Source organism: Astyanax mexicanus, chromosome 10 (genome assembly GCF_023375975.1).
Source record: "Astyanax mexicanus isolate ESR-SI-001 chromosome 10, AstMex3_surface, whole genome shotgun sequence".
NCBI lineage: Eukaryota > Metazoa > Chordata > Actinopteri > Characiformes > Acestrorhamphidae > Astyanax > Astyanax mexicanus.
Window position 1 is genome coordinate 35490373 of NC_064417.1, and position 22173 is coordinate 35512545.

The following is a 22173-nucleotide window of genomic DNA, read 5'->3' on the forward strand; positions in this document are numbered from 1 at the left end:
TTGAAAGTTTAATGCGTCTTCTATGCCTTTACGCTTCATAACAGGTGTTCTTTAAGTTTATGTTCCTTATTACTGATATGCAATTAATATTTTAACCTCAGAGTATATATAGAAAGCTAACTTGACCCAACACACCTGATGCACTGCTATTAATACCCTAGTGTTTTGCATGTAATTATTTTTTTATAATTATTATTTTATATTAATGATGTTATTGGAAATATTCATTACTTCAGGTTGTGAGTTAATTATGCTTCCTTTGACAGACATTCTGGTAATTAACTTTAATTTAACTGTAATTAAAGTGATGCAATCTTTGTTGTTCATGTTTAGTGCTACATTTTACTACAGTACAATCTGTATGTTGGGAAGGTTTATAAATAAAAAGAAATATCAATATAAAATTTAAATATATTTTTCAGAATTAGTTCAATTCAAAACAAAGGAGCAAATGTCCAAAATGTGCCACAAATGTTGCATTTAATTTTGTTTTCTTTTATTTAAATTTTTCATTCAAAAAGCAATTAAATATGGCTTTCTTTCATAAAGAGGATATATAAAAGTTGTCTTCTTAAAGATTATGAAACATCTCTCTTCAGTCAGTAGCATGCAAACTTTCGATGGTTCTCAGATGGTAATCAGTCATAACAATATATCACATTGAGGAAGACCAGTATTTCCAGTTCCCATCTAACACCTGGTTTATTTAATCAGTCATTTATTTAAGCAAATCAGATCATTACATCAAGCTGCTGTTGGAGTTTATATAGTGTCTATACAGTTTATACAGTTTAAACTACAGAAGTTCAGCCTCCAAACCTGTGGTGTTCTTACCAAAAGAACTCTGGTTCTTGAACCAGTTCCGTTTGAGCTTATAAGAACCGCGGTGCTTTTCAGTGAACCACCCAACGTTTCCTACAGTTTTAGTGGAACTGCCACATAGAGTGCGTTGCATAATGACAGTGAAGAATCTAGTGCTGAAGAATCTAGTATCCTTCGGTTCCTGCTGCGAATGCAAGTGCCCGGTTCTGGAACCTACTTTTGTTGGTGAAAACTTGGTGGAACCTACTGTTGTTGGTGGAAACTTGGCGGAACCTACTGTTGTTGGTGGAAACTTGGCGGAACCTACTGTTGTTGGTGGAAACTTGGCGGAACCTACTGTTGTTGGTAGAAACTCAGGGGAACCACCTTTGTTTGGTGGAAACTTGGAGGAACCTACTTTTGTTGATGGAAACTCAGTGGAACCTCCTTTTCATTTGTAAAAACTCGGCAGAACCTACTTTTGTTGGTGGAACCTCAGTGGAACCTCCTTTTTGTTTGTAAAAACTCGGCAGAACCTTATTTTGTTGGTGGAAACTCGGCGGAACCTACTTTTGTTGGTGGAAATTCGGCAAATGGTTTCATTTTACAAACCAGAACGGTGCTGGTTCCATGTCGGTGGAAAATTGCTGTCTGTGTTACTCTAAACCAGGGGAGTGCACTTCCTGTCCTGGAGGGCTGAATTATTGTTTATTCTTATACACAGTTTATTCTTTTTCCAGCTCAACAGAGCTGATTACTCTCAGGTGTTAATCATATATATGTATTAGTAACAATACTCGCCATTGGATCTTGCCGGTCACATGGTTAGATGCCCATAACAGAAGTTTTTTTTGTTTATTTGATAGATATGTAACTCATACCAGCTGTCGTCTGTGTTTGATGACGTGGTGTCATCACATCATGGGTCAGAATTCAACACTTGTGGCTTCATTGTGAGCCTGCACCACTTACCCAGGACAGATCCTGAAGTGGAAATGTTTCCAGCACCTCAGAGCCTTTTTGACTCATTACCCTACCCTGCCCATGCTCTATGTGAACTCTGACAGATGAGTGCTGAAGCTGCTGAGCTGTGAACATAATAGGTGACCCGCCTCAGCTGGGTCACGGTTGGAAGCAGCGTCCAGTTTCAGCGTGTTCCTGCTGACCTATCCACTACCTGCTGTTCTAATGACTCATATTTTAGCTCCGGTGTCTGTGACAAATGGTTGAGCTCTAAAAGCCCTGTCCGTGGTGCTGAAACCCCTTCAGTGATGTATAGCCACACCGCCCTGATAAATCCCCCGCATCATTCGCATTGTGACGGCGATTCATCACCTGTGGGAGTTTAGCGTTGGGGAATTCATATTGGATTTTTAATGAAAGGGAATGTAATGCAATTCAAAGCCAATCAGTTTTGTGATTTTTTTTTTCCCCCCTTCTTCCCAACACCCTCCTACCTCCTTCACCATCATACATCCCCAGCCATAAGCCAAGCCTGCCTCTGTGAATAACATCTCAACAATGGAAGCAATGTTAAAACCGCTGCCTTCAAGGGCAGCCACTGTAATTGCATTGTGTACTAAAAGCCGTTTATCCTGTGTGGTGTTTAGATGGTGGTGGGCGAATATTTGTGATGAGTTTTGAGGACAAGTATGGATTTAGTGGCAGGCTGCTGAGTCTGTGTTTAAAAGAGCCTGGGGCCCCTTTTAATCAGATTAATCTGGATAACAGTGAGATCCTGGAATCAGTTTATGCTGTTTACACAACACTGCATAAAACTATGTAGACCAGGGGTCACATTCCCTGTTTCTGGAGAACTACAGTAACTTTCAGCAGACTTCAGAGCTTTAGAGCTCCAACCACTGATCAGTCCCTCCTAAACAGTCTAATCACCACCTCCAAGAGTGTGTGACCTGTTAAGGTGATGGTACACCTACCTTGTTTGCTCCGAACCTTCTGTCTTCTCAGGTGCCACTTGATCATCAGAAACTAAATCTGACAATCTATCAACAGCCTTTAAACAATACAGAAATAAAAAAAAGAGAACAGGTGCAGAACGCAGCAGTATAGGCAGAAATGCTTATGTTCATGACTCTACTCTGTATCTACTGTAACTGTAGATTAATCCTTATATTAGTGTATATATTTAGAAGCTGACATAAAAGGATTCTGCAGGAAATCTGTTATGATTATGCCAATACATGACTTGCCTTCCTGTGAAGGGGAGTCAAATTTTGGCAGAATTCGACACAACACTTGTAAAGGCATCACTGGACTGACAGCATTCTACAAACCACTCAGTGAGAGGAATAGAGAAATGCAGTCCATATTGATGATAAGGACAGACGAAAGTGGTCCGCTCACTAAACTGCGGTATGAAAACAAAACAAAATAGACTAAAACCTTGGTTAAGACTCTGGTCCAGAATTTAAGGTGTGAAAACACCCTTATATGTACGGTGAAGGATCGAGGTTGGTGACCACTGGCATGGACTGATGAGACCTGAGAATACAATATGTTTTCATACATGGCACTTAATAGAGTATAGGCTCCAGTCAAATCTTAAATCAGTGCTAAATGTTTGAGTAATATAATAAAACAGGAACCGTATCCTTCTGCATTAGGATTAGTAAAATAAAGTGAAAAATGTGGTATACCATTGTGAATACCCAGTGTCCCCTAAACTTCCTTTACTTTTCCATCTTCAAAAAAAAAAAAAAAAAAAATCAGTAGTTACCCATACTTATTTTAAGCATGTCTGTGCCATTATATTATAATATCATAATATATCGTTATATCTGCTCTATTAAAAGGAAAGGAGTTTAAATATGATTTAGTAAAGACCTACACAAAGATCCAAAACAATCCAAATAAGGAAGTAGATTTAGATTTCTTTGCCTGGTAAAGAGTTTTTTATGTTTGTGGAATCCATAGTAGATTATGTATAAATAATGTGGTTGTGTATAAAGAACTATTTAAAATCTACAAACACAATAAATGTCTAAATATACATGTGGAATGTGTTAAAAATCCTGCATTCAGCTGCGGAACTGGGATGATGGTGCTCCATCCAGTACTTCTGAGATGAGATGATTGGAGAGTTGGGGTGATGCATATCAAACATCCTGACCTAACAAGTGAGTCTTAGTGTTGAATGTAAAACTGCTAAAACTAATGAAAAGTCTTCCCTGGATGGTAGAGACAGTTACTCCACCAAAAACAGGGTAAACTCTTTTTAATACCCTTAATTTTGGAAGAATAAATCAATGGGCAGGTCTCAATACCTTTGTCCATATAGTGCAGCACCAACAAGGGTTGCATTCATTCACTTCATGTCAAAGAACCTTTTTATACCATATATCATTCTGTATTTCTGTATGTTTACTAGCAAATGAGATAATAAAGTTTTAATATCTTACCTGTGTTGTCCACCTGTCCAAACTGGTTTTGGGACAATCATTTAATAAAAACACAGCTGAATTGGTTTCATTATAAATGTATTTTTGTCACAAAGTGTTGTACATCATGTTCTGTATATTGTGATCTACTCTATAAACATAGTCCATCATAAAGATTACTTAGTTTACTTTCCCACTGAAGCCGAACAGAGAGTATTGCTACAAGCCCACAAGAGAAACAAAAGCCACTGTGGCTTCACATTGTTCGTGATCAGTCAGGCATCCGGACACAACCTTTCTCATTCTGTGACTTGATCCCGCTTGAAGGAACAGCTCCCTCAGGCAGCCCGATCTGGACCATACCGATGCCCACGTGTGACGTTTACACAAAAGCAGGTGTTGAGTGGAGACAATGTCAATGTCACAAAATGTTCTGGGACTGCAGCACCTGAGTGCCTCCTGAATTCCATTCTGTAGTGATCCAGCAGGCTCTCTCAACAACAAAACAATGGGATAGTCAGTCATACAGTTTTGTGTCTTTTTTCCCATCACTTTGTTTCTCTTTATAGTGTCATTTAGTTGGTGGTGTTTGTTAAGTCTACTGCTGTGGCGTTCATTTCAGGCCTGCAGCGCTGTGTGAGAGCCGGGGAGGGGCAGGCGTTAGGACCCTGTGGTGTCTCTGTTGCCGGTTGATCACTTAACTTTGTGTAAATACTGTCTCTCCTTAGAGACATGTAAATGAGTGAACAGGTCACAGCAGATACTACCAAAAGCAGGCCGATGGAATTGATCACCACCACCCCACTCCTGTCAGATTTAGCCTCTGCAACAGCTTCCTCTGTTGTGCTGACATTTACACAAGTCTTTAAATGGCCTTTTTGCAAGTCTGTAATCTCAACACACACCTCGTACTGCATCATCGGGTGCAAGTGCGTGAGGTTGAACACTCTTACATCAGATGGCACACGAGCTGTAAACCGCAAGGAAGGGTGGTTTGAGACGGTTGTGGTGGACCACATGATGTTTGACACAAAGCTGCTTTTAGGGGGTATCCAGGAAATCTTGACAGAATTGGGACGTACCGCAACGATTTGTACGTGTAAAGAACCATTTGAAGGTTCCGGGTAGAACCCGTTTACGACTACTGAAACTGATCTGGTGTCTGCCCCTATCAGGTTGTGCACGACGCAGGTGTACTGGCCAGCCTCATTTTCAGAAATATCATATATGTCAAAGGTTCCCTCAGGATGCATAAAATACTTGCTTGTAGCCATTCTTGGAAGAATCTTCTCACCTGAAGGGGTCACCCAGTATATCTCAGGATCTGGTTCAGCAAACGCCCTGCAGTGGAAGGACACAGAGCGTCCACTAGCCACGCTAACGCGATCTGGCAGGCTTTCAGGAGCGATAACTGGTAGGCAGGTGTCCATCATCTCCCGGAAATGCACATGTCTGACATGGCGACCTTCAAATTCTGGAGGCCCCGTACATAACAGTGCCTCAGGCTCCATGAAGCGGATCTTGGTCTTGTTCATATTGATCCAGCGAACAACACAGTCACAGTAGATTGGATTTGAGTGCAAGCTTACTTCCCGGAGGCTCGGCAGGGACTCTACTGTAACACGGTGAAGAGCACTGAGGGCATTGCTGTTGAGCATCAGCGTCTCTAGCCGGGGCAGTTTATAGAAAGCATTGGGATGAATGTAGGACAGTCTGGGGTTGTTTGTCGCTTCAATCTTCGTTAGCTCAGGCAGGTTAGTGACCGCAAAACCATCAATCGAAACCAACTCTGGCATGCTGTTGATGCCCAACTCTTTCATATGAATCATATCCACAAAATCACCTCGACGGATTCGCTCAATGGGATTCTTGTTGAGATCCAGAAACTTGAGGCTTTGGACCTTTCTGAGGGCACTTTGGGGCACTTTCGCAAACTTGTTGTCATAGAAAGAGATACTTTCCAGGTTATTTAACCCGACCAGAGCATTATCGGGAATTTCAGTAAGGTTCATTCTGGCTAATACAAGACTAAGAAGATTACTGAGAGGCTTAAAATTCATATCTTGTATTTGGGCAATTGGATTTTCCCCAATCATTAAAATCTCTAGTTGGTTAAGTGCATTGAACCACTCTGGCCTGATCACCCTTAGTTGATTTGAGTTGAGATGGAGCCTCAGGAGGTTGCCAAGTCCTTGAAAAGCGCCATCACTGATCAGGGAGAGTAGGTTGTGGTTAACATAGAGCTCCTGAAGATTGGGCAGGTGTGAAAAACTGTTATCATGGAGGTTGCTTATCCTGTTCTCCTCCATATGCAAGGACAAAAGCTGGGGAAGGTGACCTACATTGAGGTCACTGAGACGAGTTACGTTGTTCTGAGATACATCCACTTCAGTTAGGTTTACCAAGTAATCCAACGTTTTCTCTATCTTTGCGATGTTGTTGCTTTGTAACAGTAACACCTGTGTGTCCAAAGGAAGTTTTTCTGGAAGGGAAAGAAGTCCCAGATCATTACAGTCCACTGTTGGAGCCTCCATGTAAAGAGATGATGGAGAGAACCAGGGTCGGATTCCACATTTGCAGAGCTTGAGACATGCTAGCGTCCGCTCAGAAGACTGAACAGAACCGTTCCATGTGAGTCCTGCTAACAAACAAACAACTAACAGCGTCTCTTTCATCGTGGCCTCCTGCTTCTCCTCCGTGAGCTATTAGTCCTTACAGGGTGCGTAGTTAGTGCCGTTAACTTCACAGCTACAGTAACGCTTGTTGGCACGTCAACAGGTTACTGCTTCGGCCAGGTCCCCAAGGTTCTGTTTTTTCAGGTTGTCCTTGGCAGTGAGAAGCAACCTTTCAGTTTACCTGATGTGAAGCAGGTTGTCAAGCAGGGTGCATACATGAAGGTCACTGTATCCTTTAGATAGTGACGGGGATTTCAGCTTTCTGCGGGGGATGTATCACGCGGTCGGCCATCGTTATTATCCTCAATCAGTCACACACATCAATTTCCATCTGCAGAAAATAGGAGACAGGAGAAATGTAATGAATACAATGTCACATTATTGTGGGGACTGAGCGGTATTGGCATTTAAGAATATTGAAACATATTGAGGCTTAGTGAGACTTTTATTGCTTTTTTTTCCCCCCTTGCAGTCAAAACATGAGTTATGACTGCTTTGACCTCACACACTCTCGTATATCTTCTGGCTGCTGACCTTTCTTGCAATATATTAATATAGCCAGGGTAATTATTGTTTTCGTTTTAAAGCTCAGCCAAACCAGGGCTCATGAATATATACAGTATATAGATCTTTAATTTAGGCAAATACAGTACAGACCAGATTAGAATATGTGTAAACACAGCTTTGTGATGCTTCTTAGTAGATACAGTCAGTGAATGAATGAAGCAGAATAAACCAGAACATTGCCTGTAATGTTAAATTGTATTGTTTTTAGGGCTGTAATACTATACGACCTTCAGGACGTACTGGATTAGTTTTACTGCATATGTTCCTGTTTTCCAGCTGTGAGAAGCAGACAGAGCTGCTATCAGTAGTACTAAACCCAGTGAGAGCTAACACTGACATAATCTAGCATTATCACAGCTGTAACCTGAATACCTAAGTCTACTAAAGTGAAGAGTTCTTTGTTAAACTATATTAATATATTATTATACGTTTCCCAATAAAATAATATTGGCATTCTGTGATCATTTTATTTCACAGATAAGGGAAATATATCAGCACATTGCAATTACACATTTTAAATGAAGATAAAAGAGCAAATATTCAGACATTGGTATTGGAATATATAAAATATTTCCCAACTAAATAAAACACAAATAATATACAATAAAACCACTGTACAGAAGCTGCCATATTGTCCCATTGATGTTAATGGGCTCTCTTTGCTAAGTAAAATATCAGGCTATATCAAGTCCATATATTGTATAATAGGCTGATAATGTAATTATCTGCCTGTGCATGTGTATTATGCATGATCTTTGCATGTTTATTAATATTAAATAAAAATAAATCATGAATATAACTATATAATATACATTTAAAACTAAAGTGTAGTGTATTTAGTGCATGTATATTATCTTCAAACAAACAACTAAAAGTAAATACAGTTAATAACAAAACGTATTTAAAATAAACTGATATTAGTCAAATGTCATATATGTAAAAAAAAAAGTTGGCTATATTATCACACAAGTTACAATATAGCATACCACTAATCTCACATGTTTGGTATAATAACATGAGCATATGGGTTGTTTTTAATGTTTAAAAGGCCCACAGAAATGATGGAAAACATTCCATGCCTTTACAGACTGTGACTGTTTAGCCCCACCCATTAACACTGCAGTTTTTAAGCTTGGTGTGTTTTGATGTTTAAGCTTTTTATTTTATATTTTTTATATAACACTTAAAGGTGTATTATCAAATCCCTCTGTTTAATTATAGGAGATAAAGAGAGGTTGCATGGTCTTGTAAAAATGAATGGACCAAGAATACGGGTCCTTTAATCACCATATCACTGAACACATTCTGGTTTTCCAGCCTGTTTTCTTAATTACCCAGAAAAGTACCAAAACACTGCTGCTGGTGTTCTCCACCCGGAATTAAATTACCATTGTTGTGATGTAACATTTACCCTCACTCTTAAGTGTTTGCGTGGTGCATTTTGCCTCAGTCTGTGCCACTGTCTGAACTCCGAGTCCATAGTTCATTTAATAATTGCCAGCAGTTCTGGTCCAGTGAGTAGCAGAATTGCTTATCTTGGTACATATAGTCATCAAAGGCTGCAGAATGAATTGAGAGGCAATTATTTCACATCATTGGTCTCAGTAATAACCACTGTGCTTGTCTAGACGCTGACACCTGCCACAGGCCATAGCAAGTTAGTGCGGCTGGTGGTGGTAAATAATCGGGGCTTAAATGCAGACTTTGTCTCAGCTATGATTATGCTCTGTTCTTAGAAATGACATCTGGTGTATCGAGGCATGGTGCGGAAGCTTATCAGCAATAAACTAAACACCTTCCTCAAGAGCTGCTGATTACATAGGCTTGTTCTGCAGGAACTGCCCACAGCCTGTTTCCAAACACAACAAGCTCCGTAGTGAAGCCCCCCCTAGTGTTGGGTCCAGTTGCATTATGCATAAGAGTGAGAGTGAGAGAGAGAGTTGCTCCAGGTGAGAGGAACACTCTTATGTATCCTGCTTTGGCTCAGTGTATTGATGTTTTGATTAATCTGTAACCTTGAGAGCAGGAGCCGTAGCACTCCAGGGCAATGTTAGATGAAGCTGTCGGTATTGCTAGAGGAGCAGCTTTGCAAATGCGCCCCCCTGTATGACAGTATGCATACATTAATCTGGCTATGGCAACGAGTCAACACGGGCAGGTGGGGATGAGGTTTTTTTTCCTCCTCCTCTTTTTTCCTGTACAGCCATCTGTTTACAGGAGAGACCTGGTTTCAACAAAGAACAGCTTATTGACCTGGTCTTTTCTCCACCTTTAAAAGTCATGTTAAAAAATAATTAGAGCACTTCATAAAAAAAAATAAAAAAAAATGGAATGTCTTGTTCATATAAACAATACAGAGAAATATAGGTAATATAATTAAACAATGCTCTATAAATACAAGTTATCACTTCTCAAACAAAACTGCATTCTATCTAGGCCGATGTGTCTCCTTTATGTGCTAAATGCAAGAGTCAAAATGGCACCCTAGCCCATCTATATTGGTTCTGTTCTAAATTACAAAAGTTTTGGTTACAAGTGTTTTAATGCTATGCCACGGCATATAGAATCTCTCTTTCCCCAGATCCATTAGTCGCTATTTTAGGCTGGTCACCAGATATAGAGCTACAGTACATGATTATTTTACAATATAAGCAATCCAACATGGCATTGTAATAGCAAAGAAGACAATTTTACTGGTCTGGAATAAAGAAACTGCACCCAAATATGAAACTTGTCTTACTGAAGTATTTAGTGCATATTAGTTCACACTGCATATGGAGAAGATCAGATATAAACATGAAGGGAAGTTTGCTACATTTGGGGAAAAAAGGAGATGGCCAATAAGACCAAACTAGCAATGCCTAGAATTCTTTTTTTTTGTTTTTTTGTTTTTTTTAACACTTACAAGAGGGAAGATGGTTGTTTGTTGTATGTGAAGTTGCAACATGTAGATAAAATATAACTAAACAAATGTGATTTTAATAGAAATGCATTCTTCTTGTAATAAAAAAGTTACCACACCCTGTGTCTGAATAGCTGGAATTTTCCCATTTGACTGGAATGACCTCAAGCATGTCAGACAAGCAAAGAATAAGGTAGCTGGCTGAAAGACAGTTGAGTTTGTTTTCATTTCTTTCTTCTGAGCCATTCCTTGGTGGATTTACAGCATACATAACGTTTTTTTAGTCATTGTCATGTTGCATAGTTCACCTCGGCTTTAGCTCCAGTTCTTGGACAAACAGTCTCAATTTTTTCTGCTGAATTAAGCAGATCTTTCAAATGTTCTCCACTTTTTATTGTATTGCATTTGATTTCATTCATCTATATCCAGACTCTCAGATATTGAGCTACATCTGCAAGGCCTTAAAGAGTTGTTTGGGTCTCGCCATGCTGATACCACTTAAACAACAAGTAGTGTATCAGACTCTAATGTATGACCTTTAATGTCCTTTCTAACCATGTTTTAATCATTTGCACCTAGATTTGGGTATTTTAAGTAGTACTGAATGTGATTTGGTTTGTTTGTTAAGTTTTGTAACCCCCATTTTTCAGAATTATTTTGAGATGTTATTAAGATGTAAGTTTGGTTTACATATGTTAAAAAGGACGTTTTTATTTTTCCACATGGCTGTAGGTAAACTGTTGTAGTGTGGGTAAATGGAGGCAAATAGGTAAATATCCAGGCTAATATATTTTTTGGTATTTTCACTTATACAATAGGCAAGATAAACTCCAGCTGTAAGTACAGCTGCTCTAAAGGTGTGATCTCTTTGTTGCTAACTCGGGCACACTTGCAAATGAGCGCTCTTTGAAGTGAGCGTCAGAATGACAAAGCGCTGAGACATGCACAAACACATAGCTTGTATATATTTCCCTGTTTTTCCCTCTCCTGTTCAAAGCCGTTCACTGCCTCGGCTCACACACTAATTGAATTAGTTCCTGTTTGTTTCCTGCCTGTGAATGTTTCGTTCTGAGAGCTTTCCCTAACTGTTCTGCACTGCTGTGCTCCACCATTAGCTGTAATGGAGAGTCGAGTAGGGGAACGCTCTGTAAACCTGCAGTGAAGGATGCAGACTGATATGTTTAAGGTAAAAAAAGAAAAAGAGAGAGACCACTTAAAAATTACGAGTTTCTTTAAATTTACCAAATTGAAAACCTCTGGATTATAATGAAGAGGAAAATGGATGATCACAAATCATCAAACCAAGCTGATCTGCTTGAATTTTTGCACCAGTAGTGCCATAAAGTTATCCAAAAGCAGTGTGTAAGACTGGTGGAGGAGAACATGCCAAGATGCATTTCTGAACTCTTAAAACTTTATAAATATGAACTTGTTTTCTTTGCATTACTTAAGGTTTAAAAACACTGTACCTTTTTCGTTATTTTGACCATTTCTCATTTTCTGCAAATAAATGCTCTAAATGACAATATTTGTATTTGTGACTTAGGAGCAATGCTGTCAGTGGTTTATAGAATAAAAGCACAGTGTTCGTTTTACTCAAACATATACCTATAAATAGCAAAATCAGAATTCAGAAACTGGTCACTTATTTTTTTCAGAACTGTATATGATATGTATTTATCAAAGTTTATTTTGAGCATTGTTGTTGATTTAGCAAATAACTTGCATTGATGTGCAGATGTGTGTTTTCTGTAGAGGATTTGTACTTATTGTCCACTGACACAATCAATAAAAATGTTCATGTTATTCAAATAGAACCAGCTGTGCTTACATTTTTTCCATGTGACCTTATGTGAACAGATATTATATTTTAATGCACCCCTAGTAAACCTAGATGATCTGCACATCTGAGATCTAATTCATGACCATAATCCCAATATTGATGTGAAACATATTAAATAAGATGCTAAATCAGTTCAGGCACTTAGCTTGCCTGAAATAAATTTCTCAGGCTTCACTGGGTTCACTGTGGACCTCTACCTCACTCTGCCTCCAGCTTTATGTTACGTGAGCACAATCTACAGTGTGAAGGGCTCCCTCTATTGCTACATGCGGGTAATGCAGTTTGAGTTGCTGTTTCAATGTTCTTTTAACGTGTTTATCCCGATAAAGACAAAATATGATTTATTTTCAAGTCCTAGCTATAGCAACTATAAAGAAATGATTGCTCTAATTAAGTTGTTTTCTATTTTGAACAGTTGCTAATAAGCTTTTGCTTTGTGGTCAGTTGGAAATATGGTGAATTTTAAGAATAATGTATGTTTGCTATGGTATGCCAGATGGTTGCTAGGATATCCCAGGTGGTTGCAGTTGTGTAAGTCATTGCTAGTATGTTACAACAGAAGAAAAGAAAACAATATAGTTGCTTTGTAACATGTGCAACCATAACAGAGATGATGATGATAATAGGTGGTAACAACTGTACATAAGTTTTTGAATACTGCAATGACAACTGACATAAAGCAGCATTTAAAAGTCTTATTCCAGCTCGCCGGTTCGAATCCTGTTCATGTAGATTTTCATCGGCTACCGGAGCCCTGATGAGAGAGCACAATAGACCTTGCTCTCTTTAGGTGGGTAGATGGTGCTCTCTCCCCACATCACTCCAAATGGTGATGTCACTCAGCACAAGGCGTCTGTGAGCTGATGTATCGGAAAGGCAATGCTGCATCAGCACCAGTTTGAAAAGAGACAGTGACTTTACATGTATCGGAGTAGGCACGTGCTAGTCTTCACCCACCTGGTGTTGGGGCATCACTAGTGATAGGGGGAGTCCTAATGAGTGGGTTGGGTAATTGGCCATGTAAATTGGGGAGAAAATGGGAAAAAAAAAAAATAATTAATTTTTAAAAAGTCTTATTTCAACAGGTTTCCTGTCATTATGGCTGATTTTGTATAATTTTCACCCCAGTGTAAAAAAAAAAAAGTTTGTGTAATTTTACTCCAAAGACCAAAGACACCTGTTGAAATAAGCCTTTATAAATTAATTTGTCAGTTTTATGTAAATGCACTATAGCCTTGCCTTTCAGTAAAGTGATACTGTTTTCTCTGTATTCTGTCCTGTAAAGTGAATTTCCAATCCGTGCTCCTGAAGAAAATGTAAGATTTTCTGGCAGCCTGATGCTGCAGAGTGATTTCAGCAGAGTATGTGTTTTACAGAGAAAGCTAAGCTGCTATTACACGTCTCCTCACACTATATCCTGCCTCACAATGCAGATACTGTATACCTTAAACATCCTTTAGTGTATGATATACTGCAGCAGAGCTGAATCCCAGTTAAACATTTATAGCTTCATGTGTCAGAGAAGAGCGCTTCTCAAAATCCAGGGTCTCCACTTTCCTCTAAGCCCCTAATTCGACAGACAGCACATAAAGCGCCCCCACTTTGCTATGTTTTATTCAGCAGGTTGAGTGAGAAGCCTTACCTCTGCCTCGTGTCTGGGTGAGTAATATAAAGCGAGTGTGTGTTTATATGTGTGTGTGTGGGGGGGGGGGGGGGGTGTGTGAGTGAATATGGAGAATTGGAGGTGACACTCCTTCACATTAAGATGACATTATGCCGTAGCTGATGCTCACGCTCTTGTTTGTTTTTTTAGTTTTTCTTGACGTGGGTAAATCACGGCGGGGGGTAATTGGGTTTGTTGTCAGAATGCTTGAGGATGGAAGACAGGATTCATGCTACTGGTGGATCTGGTGGAGTAAATAGTGGATGGATTGCAGTGGTAGCTTTGAGACCAGTTTTTTTTTTTTTACTCTGGAGAAAATGTAAAGGAAACTCACAATAAATCTGAAATTGTAAGTTAAGTAACACTCTAATGACTACTTCAATGAAAGGGGTGAAATGGTTTATTACATCTAAACCTTTAACTTGTTGCTGGACAATATAACAATATTTTTATCATATTTTGATACAGGTTGTTTTTGTGATATTCACAATATGCTCAGAAATGTACAGCTCTCAAAAAAATAAGAGAACGCTTAAAAATGATGAGTTTCTTTGATTTTACAAATTGAAAACCTCAGGAGTATATTTAAGAGGAAGACAGATGATCACAAGCCATCAAACCAAACTGAACTGCTTGATTTTTTGCACCAGGAGTAAAGGCATAAAGTTATCTAAAAGCAGTGTGTAAGACTGGTGGAGGAGAACATGCCAAGATACATGAAAACTGTGATTAAAAACCAGGCTTATTGGAATTGTGGAGAAATGTTGTCTGTAGTTTATAGAATAAACAACAACAATGTTCATTTTACTCAAACATATACCTATAAATAGCAAAATCTTACTTTTTTTTCCAGAGCTGTATATTATTTATCATCATTGCTTGAAAAACACTGACAAACTGCACATTATATTACAAAGACTGTAATTAGTCCTGCTGAACTGGAAAGGGTCTAATATATTTTGAATAAAATGAGTAAAGTATAGGATAGTTTTTAATTTTAAATTACCAGTTTGAAAGAATCTGCCACTACTATTTTTTAAATATTGTGATACAATGTTTTTACCACATCAGCTATTCCTACATTAAGAGATTAAACCATTTTACTCAACTTCAGTTAAAATGTCAAAAACTCAATGACCAAAATTAAAAAATATACTTAATGTAGGAATGCTGAGAGTATCTTCTATTCCATCTAAACTAACTCATATCTTAGTTAATAATAACCCAAGTGAATATTAGCAGATCCTATTAGCTGCTTCTTGAAGCCGGGCCATTCTTCAGCACTAACACGCCACAGTATTACAGCAGTAATTACAGGTATGGCAATTCATTTCTCTTCTATTACCAACCTTCACTTATTAAGTCATGAAGGCCTTCTGAGCTGCTTCAGCATTATTAGATATGACTGTAACCTGTCAGCAGCTGCACTGCCGTTCCTCAGTGTTCTGTACTGTTAATAACAGTTAACAGGACTGGGAACCAGGGCTATAAACGCCTGTACCGATATAGTGTGATGTTCACGTACTGCATCGATGCTTTTCATGCTCAACCAGCTTTACATCCATGAATATTAACAGTGATCTGCTGCTGATCTATTAACAGTGGACTCTCTGTTGCCAGGAGATGCTATTCTCATTCTGTTTTGTGCACTTTATTCATGGTATTCAGGACCTGACAGTTTTAAAGGTAGTGTCTTATTTTCAGATAGGTAAATATTTATCATTATATGGATGAATAGTTTTCTTGTTGGAGTAAAGTGTACTGTATAATACTGTAAATACGTTCATTTAGCATGTAGGGCTAATTTTACAAGCTCAGCTTCAATTAATGTTTAATGGTAAAACATCATTTACGTTACAGTTATGTCAAAGGTAGTTTTAATCCATGTTAGAGAACCTCCTTTAATGCTTAATAGCTACATATCTGCTGATACTCAAAGTACAATAGGTAGAAAATCAATTATTTAAATAATTAATTAATTAATTAATTAATCAGCTTCCTTTTATGTAACTTAATTCTAAATGAGTTTTAAAATATCTCTTGCCATGTTGAATCCACACATATTGTTACATTACCTGATGTACTACTGAACTTACTTTTTTTTGTAATACATTTTCTCTAATTTTATACCTTTTACCCCTCATTTTGAAGGCCAAATAGCGCACACTCGTCATTGCTAGTAATGCTCCCAACCCTGTGAGGGTGAAGACTAGCACATGCCTCCTCCGATACATGTGAAGTCAACCATCTGCCCACCCAGAGAGAGCAAGACCAATTGTGCTCTCTCAGGGCTCCGGTAGACAATGGCAAGCTACATAACCAGGATTCGAACCAGCGATCTTCTGATCATAGTGGCAGCGCTTAGACTGCTGGACCACTCAAAGCCTGTATTCAAATACTTTTTTATATACTTTTAGAAAATAATTTGCTGCACATCATCCAAGTTAAAAAGATTTAAGAATTGTTTTTATGATACATTAAAATATACATATAATGTCTCTAAAAACGAATTTAGGATCTTATGATCCAATAGGATTTTCCTATTTCACATTAATATCCAGGGATATTTGGGATCTCTAATAGCACTATTATATCACATTTTTCATAGTGTATTTTTTTCCATACTGTATTACATGTATTATCATCACAGCTATTTGTCTGCAGCAGCGTTTTCCCATACTAGTTTCAGTTTTGGAGTTGTGTGTGAAAACTGAGTGAACATGAATGTTAAAGAACTGCTAGTAATGCTGTAGCAGGCTGAGCTGATGAACGCTCAACAGTTATGTAAGTAGCTGCTAAATACTTAAGAAACTGAAGCGGCTTAGAACAGCCATGCTGCTGCTGCTGCTGCTGCAGATTTTTAAATAATCTGCACAAAGATGCTTTCTTTTTAAGGATTTCTAACACACACACACATAAAAAAGAGCACTACAGTGCAAAGCCTAAGCTTCACTCACTTGTTGAGTTTGACTAGTTTATCTTGAGTTTGAGGAAAACGCTCTCGCTTTACTTTTTAAGCTTTTAGCCATTCTCTTTTCTTTCTACTCCTTTCTTTCAGACCCTGCCGGCAAACTGCCACTCTGTTCAATTAACATTGTAAATTTACAATTAATATTTACAGTTCTTTATCATTCTATATGAAGTTATTTATTTTAATGTAAAGAATTCTCAGATTGCTCACCCACCATTCTTAGTGATCTGTTTGCACAATAATGCAATTTAAAGGATAAAAAATTAAGCTTTTCTTATGGTCCTGCTGAAAAGGGTGGAAATTGACCAGCAGCAGGAATTTTAGGTTTGTTTATGCTGCTCTAATAATGGCTGACCAGCATACCAGTTTATGCTGGTGAGATGATGTACTAGTGCTGGTGCTTTTTTTTTTTTTTTGCCAGTGATCAGCTATGCTTTTCATGCTGTTATCAGAGTTAGTTTTAGTTGAAACAGGTAAAATGTGTTTTCTTTCTGAAATTTGAATTCATAAATTGATGCAATTGAATCACTACCATTGCATTGATGCATCGCAACACGACACTTCATTTTTCTACTGCTCTTCTCCTAATGGTTGCTGATTGTGTTATCCGTTTGTGTGGCTTAGGATGTGTTAGAGTTCATGTAGAGTTTTATTCAGTTACTCCAGTTTTAGAAATGAGGCAGGTATAAATAAACTCCCTCTACTCTCACCTGCTATGCTCTGCTAGCGAATTTACGGCACGGCCGCAATTAATTACACTTCACTACTGCTGGCAGAATCCCTGTGGATATTTCAACTATTTCTGCCTGCTATTATTCACCTCTGTTTCCGGCTGGTGTATCATCTGCAGTCCGCTCTGTAGTGTCTTTTCTCATCTCCTGCCTTTCATTAACTACTTACTGCCACACCACTTCAGTGCTTATTTTATTATTATATGTGCATATAGAGAGGAGTGGATTTTATAGGACAAAGGCACTTTTTACACTACGTACCTTTGCTGTCACAAATAACATAAGGGCAAAACTTCATCTGTCTGAAGCGCATTGTTCCAGAAGTCCTGCTCTTGCTCTTATGCTTTTTTGCTTTTGTTGTAGTTGTTGATTGTAAAGGTAGTATAGGATAGATCCTTTTTCTTCACACCTCTAAAGGAAATAAGTCTTGCTTGGTCTCTTTCTGAGGGAACTGTACTGTAGATGTTGTATTTTGACAGCAACTGTGGCCAGAGCTACCTGTAGGTCCTGTAGTGGCATTTCAGTTCTTAAAGGTTTTTAGAGGCATCTTGTGCTTAGCTCTGCTTTTGGCTCTTTTTTTAATTGTTTCACTTTTTCTTTGCATCTACAGCCTTGTTTCTAAAGGCCTTACAGATCTCTTTTTGGATATGGCCATCCCCTGGAGTGATCCCCTCACTCCAACAATCAACAGCAATCTAAAGTGATTAAGCCTAATGTTTGTAGTATAATTAAGACAGGCTCCTCCAAAATTCTCTCTAACCAGGTTCTGATCATCTGCAGATGATGTGCTGCATCTCATATGGGGGTTTCCTAGTTTCTTTCATGAAAGAAAACTATATTTCTTTGAAATACATTTTCTGAATGATTAAAAAAAAATGCTGGTGTTTTCTATCAGCGAAAACTAAGGACTGTAGAAACCAAAAACTTCTATTATAAAATTCTATTAAACCTAACATTTTTCACCTTAAAATCAGAGCAGACGTTTCTTATCCTGACTCAATCTAACCCTTTCCTGGAACCTACACACTCCAGACCTGCTGAGCACCACCAGTCAGCACTACAGCACACGGCAGCGTCTCACTATGGCGACACACTGCCTCCAGCAATGCCCCTCAGAGACTCACTCTACACACGGCAACACCAGGCTGTTCAGGTTTATGCAAATGTGCTGCGCCACTACCGAGCCTGATTCGTTCTGCCATCCAGGAAAAGGGCAGTGAAGGCGAGGGCGTTGGGGTGGTCAGGAAGTGGCGGCGGGCATGTTCCTTTTATCAGACTGCTGTGTATCGAGTGCGGTTGCCATTGGCAGCAGGAGCAGAGTGTGTACGATACAGAGAGCAGCCTGCACTGCTGAAGCAAAGGCTTCAGCTTAAAAAAAAAAATAAGATGCTAAAAAGCCTCTTCTTATTTTTGTAATAATACAAGAGAAAAATCAGGTTGGATTCCTTAAAGAAGCTTTCAGTTATTCCAGATATTTTGTTTTACTAAACTCATGTTGTAGAGATGTCTGGGTGTGAGAATCTGTAAATAATATATAGTATGTATAAATAAGCTTTTAGACCTGTTAAAAAAAGGTTTCCATAAGAGAGTGTAAAAATTATCCTGATTTAGACACACAGCATGTAGTACCTAAGTGTTGTGATGATGGGCAGTTTGACCAGTCATCCATGCTGGCGCACAAAGGTGCAAACAGATGTTAGTACTGAACATTCAGGGACCTTTGAGCGGAGGTGTGAAAGATGATGGATTACAGCTTACAGAGTTTCTCAGAGATATAGGACCCTGTTTGGTTGTGGTAATAATGGGTTTTATTTACTGGCTTGTAGGAATATAAATATTGATCCTAGATTAATAGAATGATCTATGAATCTAAGAATCGCATGATTTTGTCTGATCAACAAATTTAAAACAAAAACATATTCTATGTTATATTATTCTTATACAGTTCTGGAATTTTTTTTTTTTTTTTTTTTTAATTAAGAGACTATTTCAGTCTCTGATTTTACTATTTATAGGTATATGTTTGAGTAAAATGAACATTGTTGTTTTATTCTAAAAACCACAGACAACATTTCTCCCAAATTCCAATTTTTTTTGGTCATTTACAGCATTTATTTGCAGAAAATTGGAAATGGCTTAAATAGCAAAAAAGATGCAGAGCGTTCAGACCTTAAATAATGCAAAGAAAACAAGTTCATATTCATAAAATTTTAAGTGTTCAGAAATCAATATTTGGTGGAATAACCCTGGTTTTAAAACACAGTTTTCATGCATCATGGCATGTTCTCCTCCACCAGTCTTACACACTGCTTTTGGATAACGTTATGCTACTCCTGGTTAAAAAATTCAAGCAGTTCAGCTTGGTTTGATGGTTTGTGATCATCCATCTTCTTGATTTTATTTCAGAGGTTTTCAGTTTGATAAAATCAAAGAAACTCATAATTTTTAAGTGATCTCTAATTTTTTTCCTGAGCTGTATATGTCATATTACATTGCTTGTATCTTTATGTACTACACCTATCTTAAAATGAGACTTGCAGAAGGAGATGCAGAAGACAGACAATAGTTTGACTTTGGTTTAATTGTCTTAGTTTCATTCATTACATTTAAGTCAATTTTGGGGGCATTTCTTTTCTGTATTCTATATTCTTTTTATAAATTTGTAACTCCAAATTGGCAGCTCAACAGTAGAAAAGAAAATACATTTTAACTTCCAGTGGAAGTCACTGATAAAATACATTCGAAAAAGTAGATTCCAAGTTTATTCCAAATTTGGAGTGTTTGTATTGGTCCTTTTATCTTTAAATCATTATTCAGTGTGAAGATATATAACAACAACCAGTGAAAATGGAGAGGTTCTTATATATACAGTATTTAGTCAAGTATACATTTTACATACATTTAATGTGGATGGACTTAATATTATATAATACAGATTTAAATTAAGTAAATTCTATTTGTTACTTTTCCAGTCTAGTTATAAAAAATCAATGTGTATAAAACAATTAAATGTGTATATTCCTTGTTAACGTAATGCATTTGTAAATGTCTTTCCCCAGATAAAGCCTCAGTCTCATTATTCCTGCTGTAATCTCTTTCCTGGATACCTGTGGAGTGCGTCTGACTGCTAGTCATTATGTCATTGCTGAACACCACCACATATGCAGGCAAAACCAACACTAGCTATTCAATAAAAGCTCACCACAAAGCTTTTAAAGACCACAGACGCGATGGAGGAGCGCCCGTATAGAGCGCTAAGCCGACGCTGTGTCGTTTTCAGACGGCTCAGACTCTGCGAAGCGCCTCTGCATTGCCACACTGTTCAAACACCCTCATCACACACACACACCAAAGCCATGAGTCATATAGAGGAGCAGAGCTTACCGCTGAGTGAGAATGATCCGCCGTTACTGTTCGTGTGTGTGTTAGTGTGTGTGTGTGTGTGTGTGTGTAAGTGTGTGAGAGAAGAGTCAGATGTATTCCGCCGTATTTCACTGCAGTCAGAAACCAGAGGACAAGTCAGAGCTTCTGTGATCAACCCAGAGAGATAAACACAGGTACAATCCAACAGTCCAGCTCTTCACTCAGACTGAGAGAGAGAAGGAGAGAGAAACGGCAGATAGCTCAGCTATTCTCCCTCTCTCTCTCTCTTTCCTCTTCCCCCTCTCTCTTCTTTTACCCCTCCCTCGTTTGCTCTCTCTCTGTCTCTCTCTCTCTCTCTATCTCCCTTTTACACTCTCTGTACCTCTCTCTCCTCTTACTCCCTCCCTCCCTCTCTTTCTCTCGCTCTCTCCTCTTACCCGCTTGCTCAATCTCTCTCTTACTCTCTTCCTACTCTCAACTCTCTAACTGTGCTCTCTCTCGCTCTCTCTTTCTCTGTCACTAATGCAGAGTGTGTTCCATCCGCTACTCAAAATGCCTCTCTCTGTGCCTCTGTGCTGAGCTCTTGGTCACACACACACACACACACACACACAAACACACGCACACACACACAAACAGCCTCCCCAAGGACAGACAAATCACCACCCATCGTTGAAGCACAGACAACTGATTGGAGGAGCAGAGCTGTCAGTCATTGCAGAGATATACTGTATGTTACATCTACTCTGCATACAGTAGTTTTTTCTCACACCCTGTTCTTGCTCTCTCTCTCTTTTTTACTCTTTTTAACTCTCCATCACTCTCTCCCTCCCTCAACCTCTTCCTCGCTGTGTTTAATCTTTGCACTGTGCACTTTGCTGGTGGCTGGGTAAAGGCTGGCGTGTGTGTATGTTTGTGTATGTGTGTGTGTGCGCGAGATGCCGTATTGCCCGAGGCGGCCTCTGTGCCGACTGCTGAGTAGTGAGTTTTTCACATCAGGACTTGGAAAAGTGTTTTTTTCCAGACTGTTTATCACATCAGGGCAGGAGTGTAAATCTCAAACCATCACACTGATTCAGTTACGACTCCGGCTGTTCAGCTCAGCGAAGCAGCTCTTATTCCTTACGTTTCTGCTCATTTCTTCATTTTAGCTTGAATCAATAATTTCTGAGGTTCAGGAATTATGCATATGTGAGCATTGTGCCTGTCATCCGTTGACAACAGTAGTCTGATTTCTTCTGCTGCCACAGCCATCCGTA

At 38.7% G+C, this 22173-nt stretch overlaps 2 protein-coding genes across 4 annotated transcripts in view; one reads left to right on the forward strand and one right to left on the reverse strand.

Moving 5' to 3' along the window:
* Positions 1–22173, forward strand: part of immp2l (inner mitochondrial membrane peptidase subunit 2) — a 133366-nt gene that overhangs the window by 99880 nt on the left and 11313 nt on the right. The window lies entirely within an intron of this gene.
* On the reverse strand, positions 4282–21556 carry lrrn3a (leucine rich repeat neuronal 3a). The gene is made up of 2 exons (XM_007252877.4): positions 20936–21556; positions 4282–7205 (listed from the first exon to the last, which is right to left on the reverse strand). The coding sequence occupies exon 2, from the start codon at positions 6872–6874 to the stop codon at positions 4775–4777; it is 2100 nt and encodes a 699-aa protein (XP_007252939.2). The 5' UTR covers positions 6875–7205; positions 20936–21556; the 3' UTR covers positions 4282–4774.

Excerpts from the sequence above, each read along its gene's own strand:
- lrrn3a (XM_007252877.4), bottom strand. The coding sequence starts at position 6,874 with ATGAAAGAGACGCTGTTAGTTGTTTGTTTGTTAGCAGGACTCACATGG.